The following is a 13940-nucleotide window of genomic DNA, read 5'->3' as shown; positions in this document are numbered from 1 at the left end:
CCAGTGAATGAGCGGGACTGTAAAAGTCGTTCAGGATAATCCCGACTTTATATACCGTATTTATCGGGGTATACCACGCACCGGCCTATAACACGCACCCTCATTTTACCAAGGATATTTGGGTAAAAAAAGTTTTTTACCCAAATATCCATGGTAAAATGAGGGTGCGTGTGTGTGCATGTGTATACCCCGATATACCCCCAGGAAAGGCAGGGGGACAGAGGCCGTCGCTGCCCGCTTCTCTCCCCCTGCCTTTCCTGGGGTCTAGAGCGCTGCTGCCGGCCCTTCTCTCCCCCTTGCTATCAGTGCCTCTGCCCGTTCTGTCCCCCTGACTATCGGTGCCGGCGCCGATAGCCAGGGGGAGAGAAGCGGCGCCGACAGCCAGGGGGAGAGAAGGGGCAACGGCACCCATTGCCGGCGCCGCTGCCCCGTTGCCTCCCCCCATCCCCGGTGGCATAATTACCTGGGTCGGGTCCGCGCTGCTGTAGGCCTCCGGCGTGCGTCCCCTGCGTCGTTGCTATGCACGGCGCGGCGCACTGACGTCATGCGCTGCGCCGTGCAGCGCATAGCAACGACGCCGGGGACGCACGCCGGAGGCCTACAGCAGCGCGGACCCGACCCAGGTAATTATGCCACCGGGGATGGGGGGAGGCAACGGGGCAGCGGCGCCGGCAATGGGTGCCGCTGCCCTTTCTCTCCCCCTGGCTGTCGGCACCGCTTCTCTCCCCCTGGCTATCGGCGCCGGCAATGGGGCGCCGGCACCGATAGTCAGGGGGACAGAACGGGCAGCGGCGCCGATAGCAAGGGGGAGAGAAGGGCCGGCAGCAGCGCTCTAGACCCCAGGAAAGGCAGGGGGAGAGAAGCGGGCAGTGACGGCCTCTCTCCCCCTGCCTTTCCTGGGGGTGTATCGGGGTATAACACGCACATGGACTTTAGGCTAAAAATTTTAGCCTAAAAAGTGCGTGTTATACGCCGATAAATACAGTAATTGTGCGGGGGGAAGAACCTGGGCGGAGATTTATCAAAACCTGTCCAGAGGAAAAGTTGCCCAGTTGCCCGTAGCAACCAATCAGATCGCTGCTTTCATTTTTAACAAGGCCTCTGTAAAATGAAAGAAGCAATCTGATTGGTTGCTATGGGCAACTGGGCAACTTTTCCTCTGGACAGGTATTGATAAATCTTCCCCTTGGTGTCTACAATGTATCAACAAATCTGAGGTGTAACTTGAGTTTTCTAGGTCTTACAGGGGTACTCCACCCCTAGACATCTTATTACCTATCCGAAGGATAGGGGATAAGATTTCTGAACGCGGGGGTCCCGATGCTGGGAACCCCCGCGATCTCTCCTGCAGCACCCCCTGTCATTTACTGCACAGAGCAAACTTCGCGTCATGACATCACGGCCGTGACATCACGGCCCTCCCCCTCAATACTAGTCTATGGGAGTGGGCGTAACACCTGCCACGCCCCCTCCCATAGACTTGCATTGACGGGGTACTCCGTGACGTCACGAGGGGGCAGGGCCGTGACATCACGATACTCCGGCCCCTGTATCGCCTGTCATCAGGCACGAAGCAAAGTTTGCTCTGTACAACAGATGACAGGGGGTGCTGAGATTGCGGGGGTACCCAGTAGTGGGACCCCCGCGATCAGACAACAGACATGTCTAGACATCAGACATGTCTAAGGGCGGAGTACCCCTTTAGCGGGACTCCGGCGATCAGATATATCTAGGGGTGGAGTACCCCAGTAGCAGGATCCCCGTGATCAGACATGTCTAGACATGAGACATGTCTAGGGGCGGAGTACCCCTTTAATGCAATCCTAACCTCTTAGGCCTGGGTATCACTACAACCTTTGCACCCCCTAAAGCAATGGTTTGCAAACTGTAGACCACAAGAAGTTGCAAAACTACAACACCTAGCATGCCCGGACAGCCGTTGGCTGTCCGGGCATGCTAGGAGTTGTAGTTTTGCAATATCTGGAGGGTCACAGTTTGGAGAACACTGTCCTATAGCTATGGCCCTCCTGCATGCGCTCCCATAGGTCAGAAGGTTGCAGGCCATGGTGGAAGCCGGTCCTCCTTCTTTCAAGAGGATGCGGTCAACAAGTAAATCGGTGGCATCACGAGAGCTCCATAGTTACCTGGAGGAACGTTTCTGCCCATAACCGGGATCTGATCTTCACCACGGCCCGCTCGGCGCCTCTTAGTTGCTTCACTTTGCAGGTGATTCTTAAGCATTTCACATTGGTGCAATTCTGCAATGAGAAAAAAGCCACAAGCTCATCTATTGCTGCTTTTCCATTTATCAAGTATGTATTGCGCCATACAGTTTGACATACAAACCAAAAAGAAGAAGGTGCAGGATTATCAAGACGTTGCCAAAGGGCCCCTAATAGTTTCGGCGTGGGAGCCTTCCTCAGCTGTCTACCTGTGACCCCCTTTGTGTGCAAAGAGCAGATCCCACCCCATCTTCCCCCAGCAATGACAGCTGACTGTCAAATGTCCCAGGTATCAAACCCAGTGGGATAACACTGATCACCAACAGAGCTGTTTCTAGAAATTGGGTGGACCCTGTATCAAACTCCGTTAGTTTAGGGTAGACATATTGGCCTGTATTGGTGTAACAACCTTACTTGGCCTGGCTTCAGCACCGTCTCCAGTCTCCCTGTTCAGAGCAGGGTTGCTTATCACTGTGGGAGTGGCTGCCTGAGGTGGGATCACCGGGCCAATCAGCTGTTGTGTTTGGCATTGTCCCCTTCCAGTGGCAGGACATTTAGGCGGGCATCTGCTTACTTGATTACCCATGATTGTGGTTCCTACCTGTCTCTAGCGTTCATACTGTTTTTCCTGCGTTCCTGACCTTTGCCTGTTTGCCTGACCACTCCATTGCCTGCTGACTTCCTGTTTTGTTTTGCTTGTTCTGATTCTGGTTCTGACTTTGTACTGTGCTTTTCTGCAAGTTTTTACTATCTGGCTGGCCCATTTTGATTTAGTTACTGTCATGTCCATGTGTTGCTGACCTGATCTGTCTGACCATTTATGCCCCATGCACTTAGCAAGTATAGGAACCTTCATCCCGTTGGGGGCCAACACAGATCATCCAAGTAGGTATGGACAGTGGTTTCGGACGAATTTAGGTCTGCACGGTTCCCTTCCCATCATGACAATTGGTTAACAGGGGGTCCAATGGCCCACTTTTATGCACAGCAAGCGAAATTTAATTTTCCAATTTAACCAAGATCTTTCCAAGGTTCCAGAAGCCTAAGCTATACTGATCAGCTGATCGCCAGGTCAATGTCACTATAAGTGATGAGACAATCATTTCATCTGATTTCATGGAAGCCAATGATCGGAACACTTCACTTCTGTTCTTGTTTGGTATGTTACAAAATTATTTTCCTTATCTACAAACAGATTTATGGACCAAGCCAGTGTGGTGGCCCAGTATGGGAGTTGTTTCCCTGTCGGGCAGCCTCGCTTCATTGTCCCCTGGGCCCCCCTTACACCTGTCCCCTCATATATATATGTTTTGCCATTTTTTTATGCTGTAAAGTGTGTAAAGAAGTGTTGTACCTTTAAGAAATGTTCCCATGTGATCTTCAGTTGTCATGTGATTTTTTTCCCAGGAGGTATCAGTAACCAGGTGACTTAAGGGTGACCAATGGGATTCCACCAGAGTCTCCCCCATAAAAGCCCTGGGTGGAGCCCCTGCTCTCGCTCTTGTTGCTGAGTTCCAGTGCAGTCAAGTCTAGGAGTGTGTCTGGAGTCATAGAAGCCTCAAGTCAAGTCTGCAGCCACAAGTCTACAAATCTACAAGTAAGCTACAGTCACAGCTACCTACCTCAAGTCAAGTCAAGTCTGTCAATGTCATCTATAGTCAAGTCAGCGTGGCCTGCACTAAATTGTCCTCCGTGGCCCTGGCTACACTGTATAGACTGTACCATCTGTCACTCAGTAAAGCTACCGTTGTCCGTAACTTGGCGTCGGAGTCATTATTGCCCCCCGTGCCTAGCCCAGGATCCAGTGGTATACCTTCGGGTGGTATTGAGGCTAAACCACACCCTGGCATCACAAATACAAGGAGTTAAGGTTATCTGCCCCTAGGGTAATTCCATCTGCCCTGCATCATTCCCCATATCACACCAGCAAAATAATTACAAAATCTTTCAACAACAATCACATTAAAAATTGTAACAAAACATCTTTCCAGACGAGAAAACAAGCCAAGGGCCCGGAGCAAGTGATGAAATGTGTTTCTGATTAACGGCGTAAAAAAATGCGTCTGTCTTAAAAGAGATGGAATTGTTGACATACTTGGTCCTAGGACAATGATCCAGAGTGATGATAATGCCAATATACATGGGATGACTGGACCCCGATTTTGCAGAACAAGGAAAAAGGATTCAATCTTTGGGCAGCCTCCGATAAGTGGTCAAATGTTGGTCCCTCAAGACATTGAGATGTTGAAGATTTTTGACTATACTCAGTCCTTATACTTGCCTATATCAAAGTGTGCATGGTCAGGTAACCTGCAAAGAACTCTTAAAGTGCTCTCTGCTGACACCTCTGTCCATGTCAGGAACTGTCCAGAGCAGGATAGGTTTGCTATGGGGATTTGTTCCTGCTCTGGACAGTTCCTGACATGGACAGAGGCGTCAGCAGAGAGCACTGTGGTCAGACGAAAGAAATTCAAAAAGAAAAGAACTTCCATCCTGTGGAGCATACAGCAGCTGATAAGTACTGGAAGGATTAAGATTGTTAAATAGAAGTTATTTACAAATCTGTTTAACTTTCTGGCACCAGTTAATAATAAAAATAATAGTTTTCCACCGGAGTACCCCTTTAAAGGAATACTTCCATGCATGAACATTTTGTCTTTGTTACCTGAGCATTCATTTTAGATCTATGTATACAGAAGAGCGTATACAGCTGTGGTAACTGCCTTGTGGTGTAGTGTAGTTGGGGTGTTGCTTCGGTATATGAGGGGTTAATGTAACCCCTGTCACTCGTGACGCCAGGGGGAGGGTTAATACGCTGAGGTAAATCTTCAGCCTATCGCCACCCTTCCCAGAAACGATAGGTGCATGCTTAAATGAGTGAAGGTCCACAATAGGGATGAACTTGAACTTGCATAAACTTTACTGAAATACTTGCGGTACATCCAATTAACAGCAACAGTCTCAGTAATACAGTCTCTATACAGCACGGCAGTGATTGACAGATGCTGCGGACCATTGACTTATCCAAAGGATTATTAGAATTAGGATTTGTGCAGAGATCCGTCCGGATTTAGGGGTCTGTTTAGGTCCGGTGATCTTGCAGAGTTAACAGGGATTGAGATAACTCACAGTTTTGCATGAATGGCCGTGGCCGCAAGGCTTGGGCCTAGTCACTGCTGATGACAGCTGCGCAGGTCCTCCTTCATCAGCAGCCCACGAGGAAAGAGACCGAGTAATGGCCGCCGCTCCCTTATATGGGCAGGGGCAAGGCTGTTTTGGATTGGTCCGTGTCAGCTGTCACTCACCGTTACAATGCATGGTGGGTGCATACGTCACAGGAACCTCCAAAGGTCCTAAAGCAAAAACCATAGAGTTTCTACCTGATCACATGACCCGCAGGTCCTGCTACGCTGCGAACAGGTACATAACTAAATATATACAGTTTCTATACCTATAGTTATATAAAGATCCAATAGAAGTACTATATATGTACTGACTAAGTGAGAGGTGACAGGGGGAAAACTAGACAAGAGGGACCCCGATGTCCTAGGGACTCTGACTATGGGGAATCTATACAGGTAATGTATAGGATACGGTACCGGGACACCACACAGCCATGGCATCTCCAAGCCTTGAAGGAAACACTTCCTCTGAGCACTATAGAACAAACAGGCAAAATATTCCTCCATGACATGGTGGTGCTGGTGTTGTATGGTCAACACTTCTGCTTGCATAGACCTAAACAAGCATACTAGGATAACCTATACCAGTGGTCTTCAACCTGTGGACCTCCAGATGTTGCAAAACTACAACTCTCAGCATGCCCGGACAGCCGATGGCTGTCCGGGCATGCTGGGAGTTGTAGTTTTGCAACATCTGGAGGTTCGCAGGTTGAAGACCACTGACCTATACTGAAATGATCTTTCTAGTCAGCATTATTTGCAGCACATGAACTACACGGACAATGAGTTTTAAGAGACTTGCGCAGACCCTCCCTTGTAAATGGTCAGTTTTGTGCTTTACAGCATTATGCTATGTTCTTACCAGTAGTTTAGTTGGGATGGGGTTATGCCTCAGGGCCTCTGCCACTGCGATGTCTCTCCTGCTCACCGCATGGGAGACGCTGGAATTGCGTAGGAAAGCAGCCAACTCTGGGGTGTCTTCAGGTTCGTTTGGCTAAAGAGGAAAATAAATTAGACATTAAAGGGGTTCTCCAGCATAAGGTGATTTTAGTACGTACCTGGCAGACAGTAATGGACATGCTTAGGAAGGATCTGCGCTTGTCTTGGGGCTAAATGGCTATGCTGTGAGATTACCAGAACACTGTGGCTAGCTTTATGTGAACTTGTATTTCCTGTTTTCAGTTTTCTTGTTTGCCTACAAATCCCATGATACCATTTTCCTCCTTCCCACACATCAGCCACTCCACCCATTGAAACATAAATGAGCTGCAGACCTGTGGTTTTCAATCAGGGTGCCTCCAGCTGTTGCATTACTTGCTGATTGCTCTCTCCACTCATTGAAGCAGACAGGCTCCATGTCATCAACTGACTAGTGAGCCAGGTCTCGACCGCATTGCAACCTGGGAAAAATCTGAGACAGCAGTCATTTTGTATGCTGGTAAAAATAAATATTGGGGTGAAAATCACAGAAGAATTGGGAGAAAACCGTCACACACAGGTACAGACACTATATTATGGACTACACTAACTTTACAGCCCCTGTAGCATAGTCAAAGAAAAAAATTCCTATAAAAAAAAATACTAGTGTTGCTCACGAATATTCGAAATTCGAATTTTAATCGCGAATATCGCATATTCGCGAATTCACAAATATTGCGAACATAGCACTAAATATTTGCAATTACGAATATTCGCTTTTATTTTATTTTTTTTCTTTGTTCACAGTACACATCACAGTGATGTCTAGTGGTACGCCCCCCGCACCTGAGAGCTTTGGCTCTCGCTCCCCGCACCTCCAGCTATTGACTTGCCGTCTGCTGTATGGACACGTGGAATAAAGCATCGTTTGGCGAATACTTCTCAGCGGGTGAGTGCAGCTTTTTTCAAGTCTTCTGCTTTTCATGTTTTACACATCACAGTGATCACTGCATCCATCTCTGCTCTTCGCTTATGCGCATATTCGCGAATATTGAGCCCTCCCTTCTTTAATGGTATAGGGAACTAATTGGCTAGTGCAGTGGTCTCCAACCTGCGTACCTCCAGATGTTGCAAAACTACAACTCCAGCATGCCCGGACAGCCAAAGGCTGTCCGGGCATGCTTGGAGTTGTAGTTTTGCAACATCTGGAGGTACGCAGGTTGGAGACCACTGTACTAGCAAATTAGTTCCCTATATCATTAAAGAAGGGAGTGCTCAATATTCGTGAATATTCAGATATATTTTCGCATATGTGCAAAAAAACGAATATAACGAATATGCGAATTTCACGAATATATGACGAATATTCGTCCATATATTCGCAAAATATCGCGAATTCGAATATGGCCTATGCCGCTCATCACTAATTAATACATGCAATATAGGTAAGGAAACTAAGACCTTTCACAATGGAGTTACTATTGGATGCAGTAAATCCCATGACATCCCTCTGTAATGAACGATGTGCAAAGCACATTTTTTTAGGTAGCTTTCCCTTAAAGGGGTTATCTAGGAAAAAACTTTTTTTCATATATCAACTGGCTCCAGAAAGTTAAACAGATTTGTAAATTACTTCTATTAAAAAATCTTAATCCTTTCAGTACTTATGAGCTTTTGAAGTTAAGGTTGTTCTTTTCTGTCTAAATCCTCTCTGATGACACCTGTCTCGGGAACCACCCAGTTTAGAAGAAGTTTGCTATGGGGATTTGCTTCTAAACTGGGCGGCTCCCGAGACAGGTGTCATCAGAGACCTTTTAGACAGAAAAGAACAACCTTAACTTCAGAAGCTCATAAGTACTGAAAGGATTAAGATTTTTTATTAGAAGTAATTTACAAATCTGTTTAACTTTCTGGAGCCAGTTGATATATATATATATATATATATATATATATATATATATATTTATATAAAAGTTTTTTCCTGGATAACCCCTTTAAACTCAGTATTTTCTTCCATGTAGGAGTCTTAAAACATGACTGGGAATGTATGCCAAGCCAGAAATCTCTTCATAAGGACAAAAAAAGTATATATCTATATATATATAGAAATACATTTGGATGTTGTTGCCCCTCATCAGTACATAGTAGGGTGCTGGCTGGTTATGGAGAGACCAATCGTTGTAAAAACCAAAGGGTAATGCTTTTCCTTGAGGGGAGGTCTTCCTGATGCTCCCCTCAAGGAGAAACAGATTACCTCTTTGACTCCTCTGGAATGAAAAGGAGATTTTTTGATGGTGGATTACCGTATTTTTCGCCATATACGACGCTCCGGCATATAAGTCGCACCCAATTTTAAAGGATGAAAATGTAGAAAAAAAAGATTCTGAACCTTCAACCTGCGGACCTCCAGATGTTGCAAAACTACAACTCCCAGCATGCCCGGAAAGCCGTTGGCTGTCCGGGCATGCCAGGAGTTGTAGTTTTGCAACATCTGGAGGTCTGCAGGTTGAAGACCACTGGTATAGGAGGTAATACTCACGTGTCCCCGCCGCTCCGGACCCATCACCGCTGCCCTGGATGTCGCTCCATCGCTGTCGCCTCGTCCCCGGGGTGTCCCCGTCGCTCCGGAACGTCTCTGCTGCCCGGTATCCTCGCTCTCCGTCGCCGTCATCACGTCGCTACGCACGCCGCATTGCGCACCGCTATGCACGCCGCTCCTATTGGATGACGGGACGGCGTGCGCGACGACGTGATGACGAGGAAGGAGAGCACCAGCCATGCAGGGGATCCCGGCACGGAGTAGACACCGAGGAAGCAGGTAAGGTCCCTCCCGGTGTCCTGTAAGCTGTTCGGGACGCCGTGATTTCACTGCGACGGTCCTGAACAGCCCGACAGCCGGGTTAGTGTCACTTTCACTTCAGATGCGGCAGTCAGCTTTGATCGCTGCGTCTGAAGGGTTAATACAGGGCATCACCGCGATCAGTAATGTCCTGTATTAGCCGCGAGTCCCGGCCGTTGATGGCCGCAGGAACCGCTGCGATAGGACAGGTTTTAATGTGTATTTGCCGTATAAGACGCACCAGCTTTTCCCCCCCCCAGCTTTGGGGAAGAAAAAGTGAGTCTTATACGGCGAAAAATACGGTATATGTTCAGTGCAGACAATTTCTGTGAATGTTTATAGGCCAGTACGTCATAAAGGTAATACTACTAATACTACTTAGAAGTATAATGAGAATCTTCACAAGGCTGATTTGACGTGAACCTGAGATGAGGATATTGATAGACGGGAAGATGCTGAGCGCCGGCAAATATAGGTTTATAACAGTGGTCTACTAACTATGGTCCTCCAGCTGTGGCAAAACTAAAACTTTCAAAATCTAAGGGGGTTGTCCAGAGCTATAGTGTTTTTTTAAATTTAAAAAAACACTGTGCTGACCTGCCACCAATCCTGTGCCGGCCCTGTATTGATGGTGCTGGCCCCACTGGCAAGAGCTTTTTGTTGTCCTCCTGGCACACAGGAAATGCCCGCTCGGCCAAACTCTGTCTTCAGTGGTAACCCACCTCAACCAGTGATTGGGCATTTCTTACGTGTCAGGATGGAGAACAGAAGCTCTGAGCAGCGTTCAGCTTCCCATTCCCCATCCTGACACATAAGAAATGCCCCTTCATTCAATGGGCGCTGGCTCACCATCATTTGACTGTATGTTTTTATATTTTATCCAACCCTGAACACTTATAAGTATAAAATTAACTCTCCAGACAACCCCCTGTTAAGTACTGGGAGGAAATATTTGTGATTTTATTTAGTTCATATAACTATATCTGAGCAATTTGTATGCCATCATAAAACCATAGACATCTATTTGACACCAGCCGAATCTGCAAAACTGTACTGACTGAGCACTCACCCCCAAATTTCCTTATTTTAACCCCTTAATGAGTGAGCAAATACATAATTACATGGCGTTCTTGCATTACCAGATTTCTTCCTTTTTTTTTTTTTTACCTAATAAATGTTAGTGAATCAGCCATGTACCCTATAAACAATCCATTGTTAGGGCCTGGGAGGAAAAGGCTCTGGGACCGTTCAATTAATGCGAATTCAATAAAAGATGAAAAGTATGAGAGAAATTAACTAGCGGCTGCAAAAAGCAAAGGAATTACCCTTGAACAGGGTTAGACGGAAACCCCGCACATGTGCAGCCCATATGGGGTAGAAAAAAAAAAAAGGATATTATCCTAGAAATCCCCACTGGTGGCAGAGCCGTATATTTGGTGCAATGCTTGATGTACATAAAACACACTGACAAATGGGACCATGTGGGAAAGTAAGAACTAAGGTAGTAATCTAACCAGACCAGCGTGCAGCAAAAATAATTTTAGAAACGCTTTCCAAACTGTGGCCCTCCGTTGGCTGTCCGGGTCTGCTGGGAGTTGTTGTTTTGCAACAGCTGAAGGGCCACAGTTTGGAGACCACTGTATTACAAAATTTCCTATTTATATAAATAATAAGCATCATGTACTGTAATACCCCATTTATCCAGCAGTGGCCACTGCAGAGAGAATGTGTGGCCAGAAGCGACTTCCAGGAGACCCAATCAAAGTGATCAGTGGATTTAAAAGGGTATTCTGGGATTTTTTTTCATTTGACTGTGCTACAGGGGCTGTAAAGTTAGTGTAGTTAATAATATAGTGTCTGTACCTGTGTTTGATGGCTGGTCTCACAATTCATCTTTGCCCCGATGTTCATTTTTAGAAGCATACAAAATTAATTTTGTCTCTGGCTTTTCCAAGGTTGCAGTGCGGCCCAAGTCATTACATCACCAGTCATGTGTTAAAAGGGAGCCTGTCTGTGCTTCAATGGGCGGAGTCACGACTTGGTGGGAGGAGATCATTCTCCATAGGGCTGCAGGGAATTGTAGTTTCAGCATAGCATGCATGGAAGGGAGCCTAGGTGTGGGTGGGGTGTGGGAGGAAGATAATTCACCTCCCACCTAGAAACAAGGTATCCTGGGAATGGTAGTTGAAGGGAAAGAACACAAACAGGAAATAGCCATTTCACTCAAATAACCCAGCAGCGTTATAGGGTACTCAGGAGCCATTTACCACCAACACAAGCATGAATCCTTGCAAAGCATGTCCATTACTGTCTGGCAGGTAACTACTAAAGTTACCTTATGTTGGATAACCCCTTTAAGCTTTATATAGAATGAATATGTATAAATATATAACATACCTTAATATTTAAAGTGTTAATAGCGCTGCTCGGATAGCACTGTAAGGGCCCCTCTGTCTCAATGTGAAATATATACAGGAGAAACTCCTCTTTATTCTGGACAGGCCACTCCACAGTCAGGTGCGTTTCCCCAACTGCACTTGGTCCAATATTATGCAACTTAAATTAAAAAACAAGGGAACAAAAAGTCAATTTGATACAATTTATATTTTAATAGTTTTCATCGTAAATATTCCATAAAATATCTCCATAAAAAGGAGAGTGTGTGACCCACCCCCCTCCCCTTCTCCAATGATAACAGGGGCTGAGAATCCTTCTGATTGACTGCTATAAGTCTCACATTTAGGATAATCCATTGAAAGGGTGGGTGCAAAAAATTGTGGGGGTCATATTTGAAACCATGTTAAGTTTTACTTAGACTCGGCAGTCTAAGGCCATGTTCACATGGCGGAATTTTCAAGCAGAATTCGGTGGAAAAATTCCACTCGGTAATTCCGTTGCATGTTTTCAATGGGATTCTGCTGCACCGTGCACACAGCCGAATTTGACATGTCTATTCTTTCGGCGCAGTCCTCTCATAAAGGAATTGCCGTTTATGGAGACTGTGTATTTCCGAGCTGTCCTAGCTATTTGGGGAATGTCTGGCCATGTTTTCTAGGCGGACATTCCAAAAACATTTTGTTGTGTGAACATAGCCTAAGATTGTTCCAGATTTTTAACAGTGTCTCAGGCTGTTTTGAAATTCTAGCACATCTTCCCTCTTGTGATCAGTCTACACCACCTCTGAGGTGGTATAGTTAAAGACAGACTGTATTTATTTAAAAAATATATATATATATATATTTTTTTTTCAATGCACAATTTTGAAAATTTTGTGTATTTTAATCCCCAACCCCCTTGTTTGGCCTTTTTTGTCAAGGCCAAGCCATTTAAAAAAAATTAATAAATAGGCACACTTGGTGCAACAGAAGCAAAGATTTTTTTCAACAAATATGGCACAGTTTCCAAAAAAGTTAATTCAGTTTTTTATATTCCCCCTTTTTTCAAAAAGTTTTATTTATAAATATGTTACACGTTTCTTTCTCTTCTACTGTCTGTAGATTAGGAAAAAGAGAAAGCGGAGGTGGTGGAGTAACACAGGACTGCAAAATCAGACTATTTCCGGGGTCTGTTTGTAGTCTGTGACTAGAGATGAGCGAACTTACAGTAAATTCGATTCATCACGAACTTCTCGGCTCGGCGGTTGATGACTTATCCTGCATACATTTATTCAGCTTTCAGGTGCTCCCGTGGGCTGGAAAAGGTGGATACAGTCCTAAGAGACTCTTTCCTAGGACTGTATCCACCTTTTCCAGCCCACCGGAGCACCTGAAAGCTGAACTCATTTATGCAGGATAAGTAATCAACTGCCGAGCCGAGAAGTTCGTGACGAATCGAATTTACTGTAAGTTCGCTTATCTCTATCTGTGACCATGGAAACACATACCGTATATACTCGAGTATAAGCCGACCCGAATATAAGCCGAGGCCCCTAATTTCACCCCAAAACCCAGGAAAAGTTATTGACTCGACTATAAGCCTAGGGTGGGAAATACATCATCCCCCCTGTCATTATCCAGACCCCCGTCATTAACACCCTCATCATCACTCTGTCATCATCCCCCTTGTCATCATCCCCCCCCCCCTTCATCATCACCGCCTGTCAATCCCTTCATCAGTGGTCTTCAACCTGTGGACCTCCAGATGTTGCAAAACTACAACTCCCAGCATGCCCGGACAGCCGTTGGCTGTCCGGGCATGCTGGGAGTTGTAGTTTTGCAACATCTGGAGGTCCGCAGGTTAAAGACCACTGAGAAGGGATTGACAGGCGGAGAGTTCACTCGAGTATAAGCCGAGGGGGGGGGGGGGGGCTTATACTCGAGTATATACTGTAGATCTGCATAGGAGCTATAATAATTTCTCCACCCTGAATTTCTAGGGGCGTAAATTCCACTGTACATGGGCCCTTTGGGCTTCATGCTGCTTAGTGAGCCAAGTTATACCTCATAGATGTGTTGAACTAAGGGTCCAATTTCCACTTCTTCTGTAGGTTTTTCTTTCGGTTGCCAGTTGGGAATGGGTAGGACGATTTGAGGGGGATGGGAAACTCTGCAAAGAATGATAAATCTAAATGAATACAGGATGCGGGTAACTTATTTAAAGGGTACCTCTCATCAAATAAACTTTTGATATATTTTAGATTAATGAATGTTGAATAACTTTCCAATAGCATGTTAATGAAAAATATGCTTCTTTCTATTGTATTTTTCCCGATCAGTCCTGTCAGCAAGCATTTCTGACTCATGCTGGAGTCCTAAACACTCAGAGCTGCCAGCCTGCTTT

General features: G+C 45.9%; 1 protein-coding gene across 2 annotated transcripts in view; it reads right to left on the bottom strand.

Annotated features, from left to right (window-relative positions):
- The window catches only part of ITGA8 (integrin subunit alpha 8), a 234461-nt gene that overhangs the window by 29688 nt on the left and 190833 nt on the right, over window positions 1-13940 (bottom strand). For both annotated transcript variants that reach the window (XM_056519092.1, XM_056519093.1), the window contains exons 24-27: window positions 13601-13706; window positions 11559-11717; window positions 6267-6398; window positions 2145-2258 (exon numbers count right to left, since the gene is read on the bottom strand). In XM_056519092.1, coding sequence (XP_056375067.1) covers window positions 2145-2258; window positions 6267-6398; window positions 11559-11717; window positions 13601-13706 — 511 coding nt within the window. The remainder of the gene's footprint in view (window positions 1-2144; window positions 2259-6266; window positions 6399-11558; window positions 11718-13600; window positions 13707-13940) is intronic.

Source organism: Hyla sarda, chromosome 5, assembly GCF_029499605.1.
Source record: "Hyla sarda isolate aHylSar1 chromosome 5, aHylSar1.hap1, whole genome shotgun sequence".
NCBI classification, from domain to species: Eukaryota; Metazoa; Chordata; class Amphibia; order Anura; family Hylidae; genus Hyla; species Hyla sarda.
The sequence above is the reverse complement of the archived record's forward strand: the minus strand, read 5'-3'. Positions and strand labels throughout refer to the sequence as shown.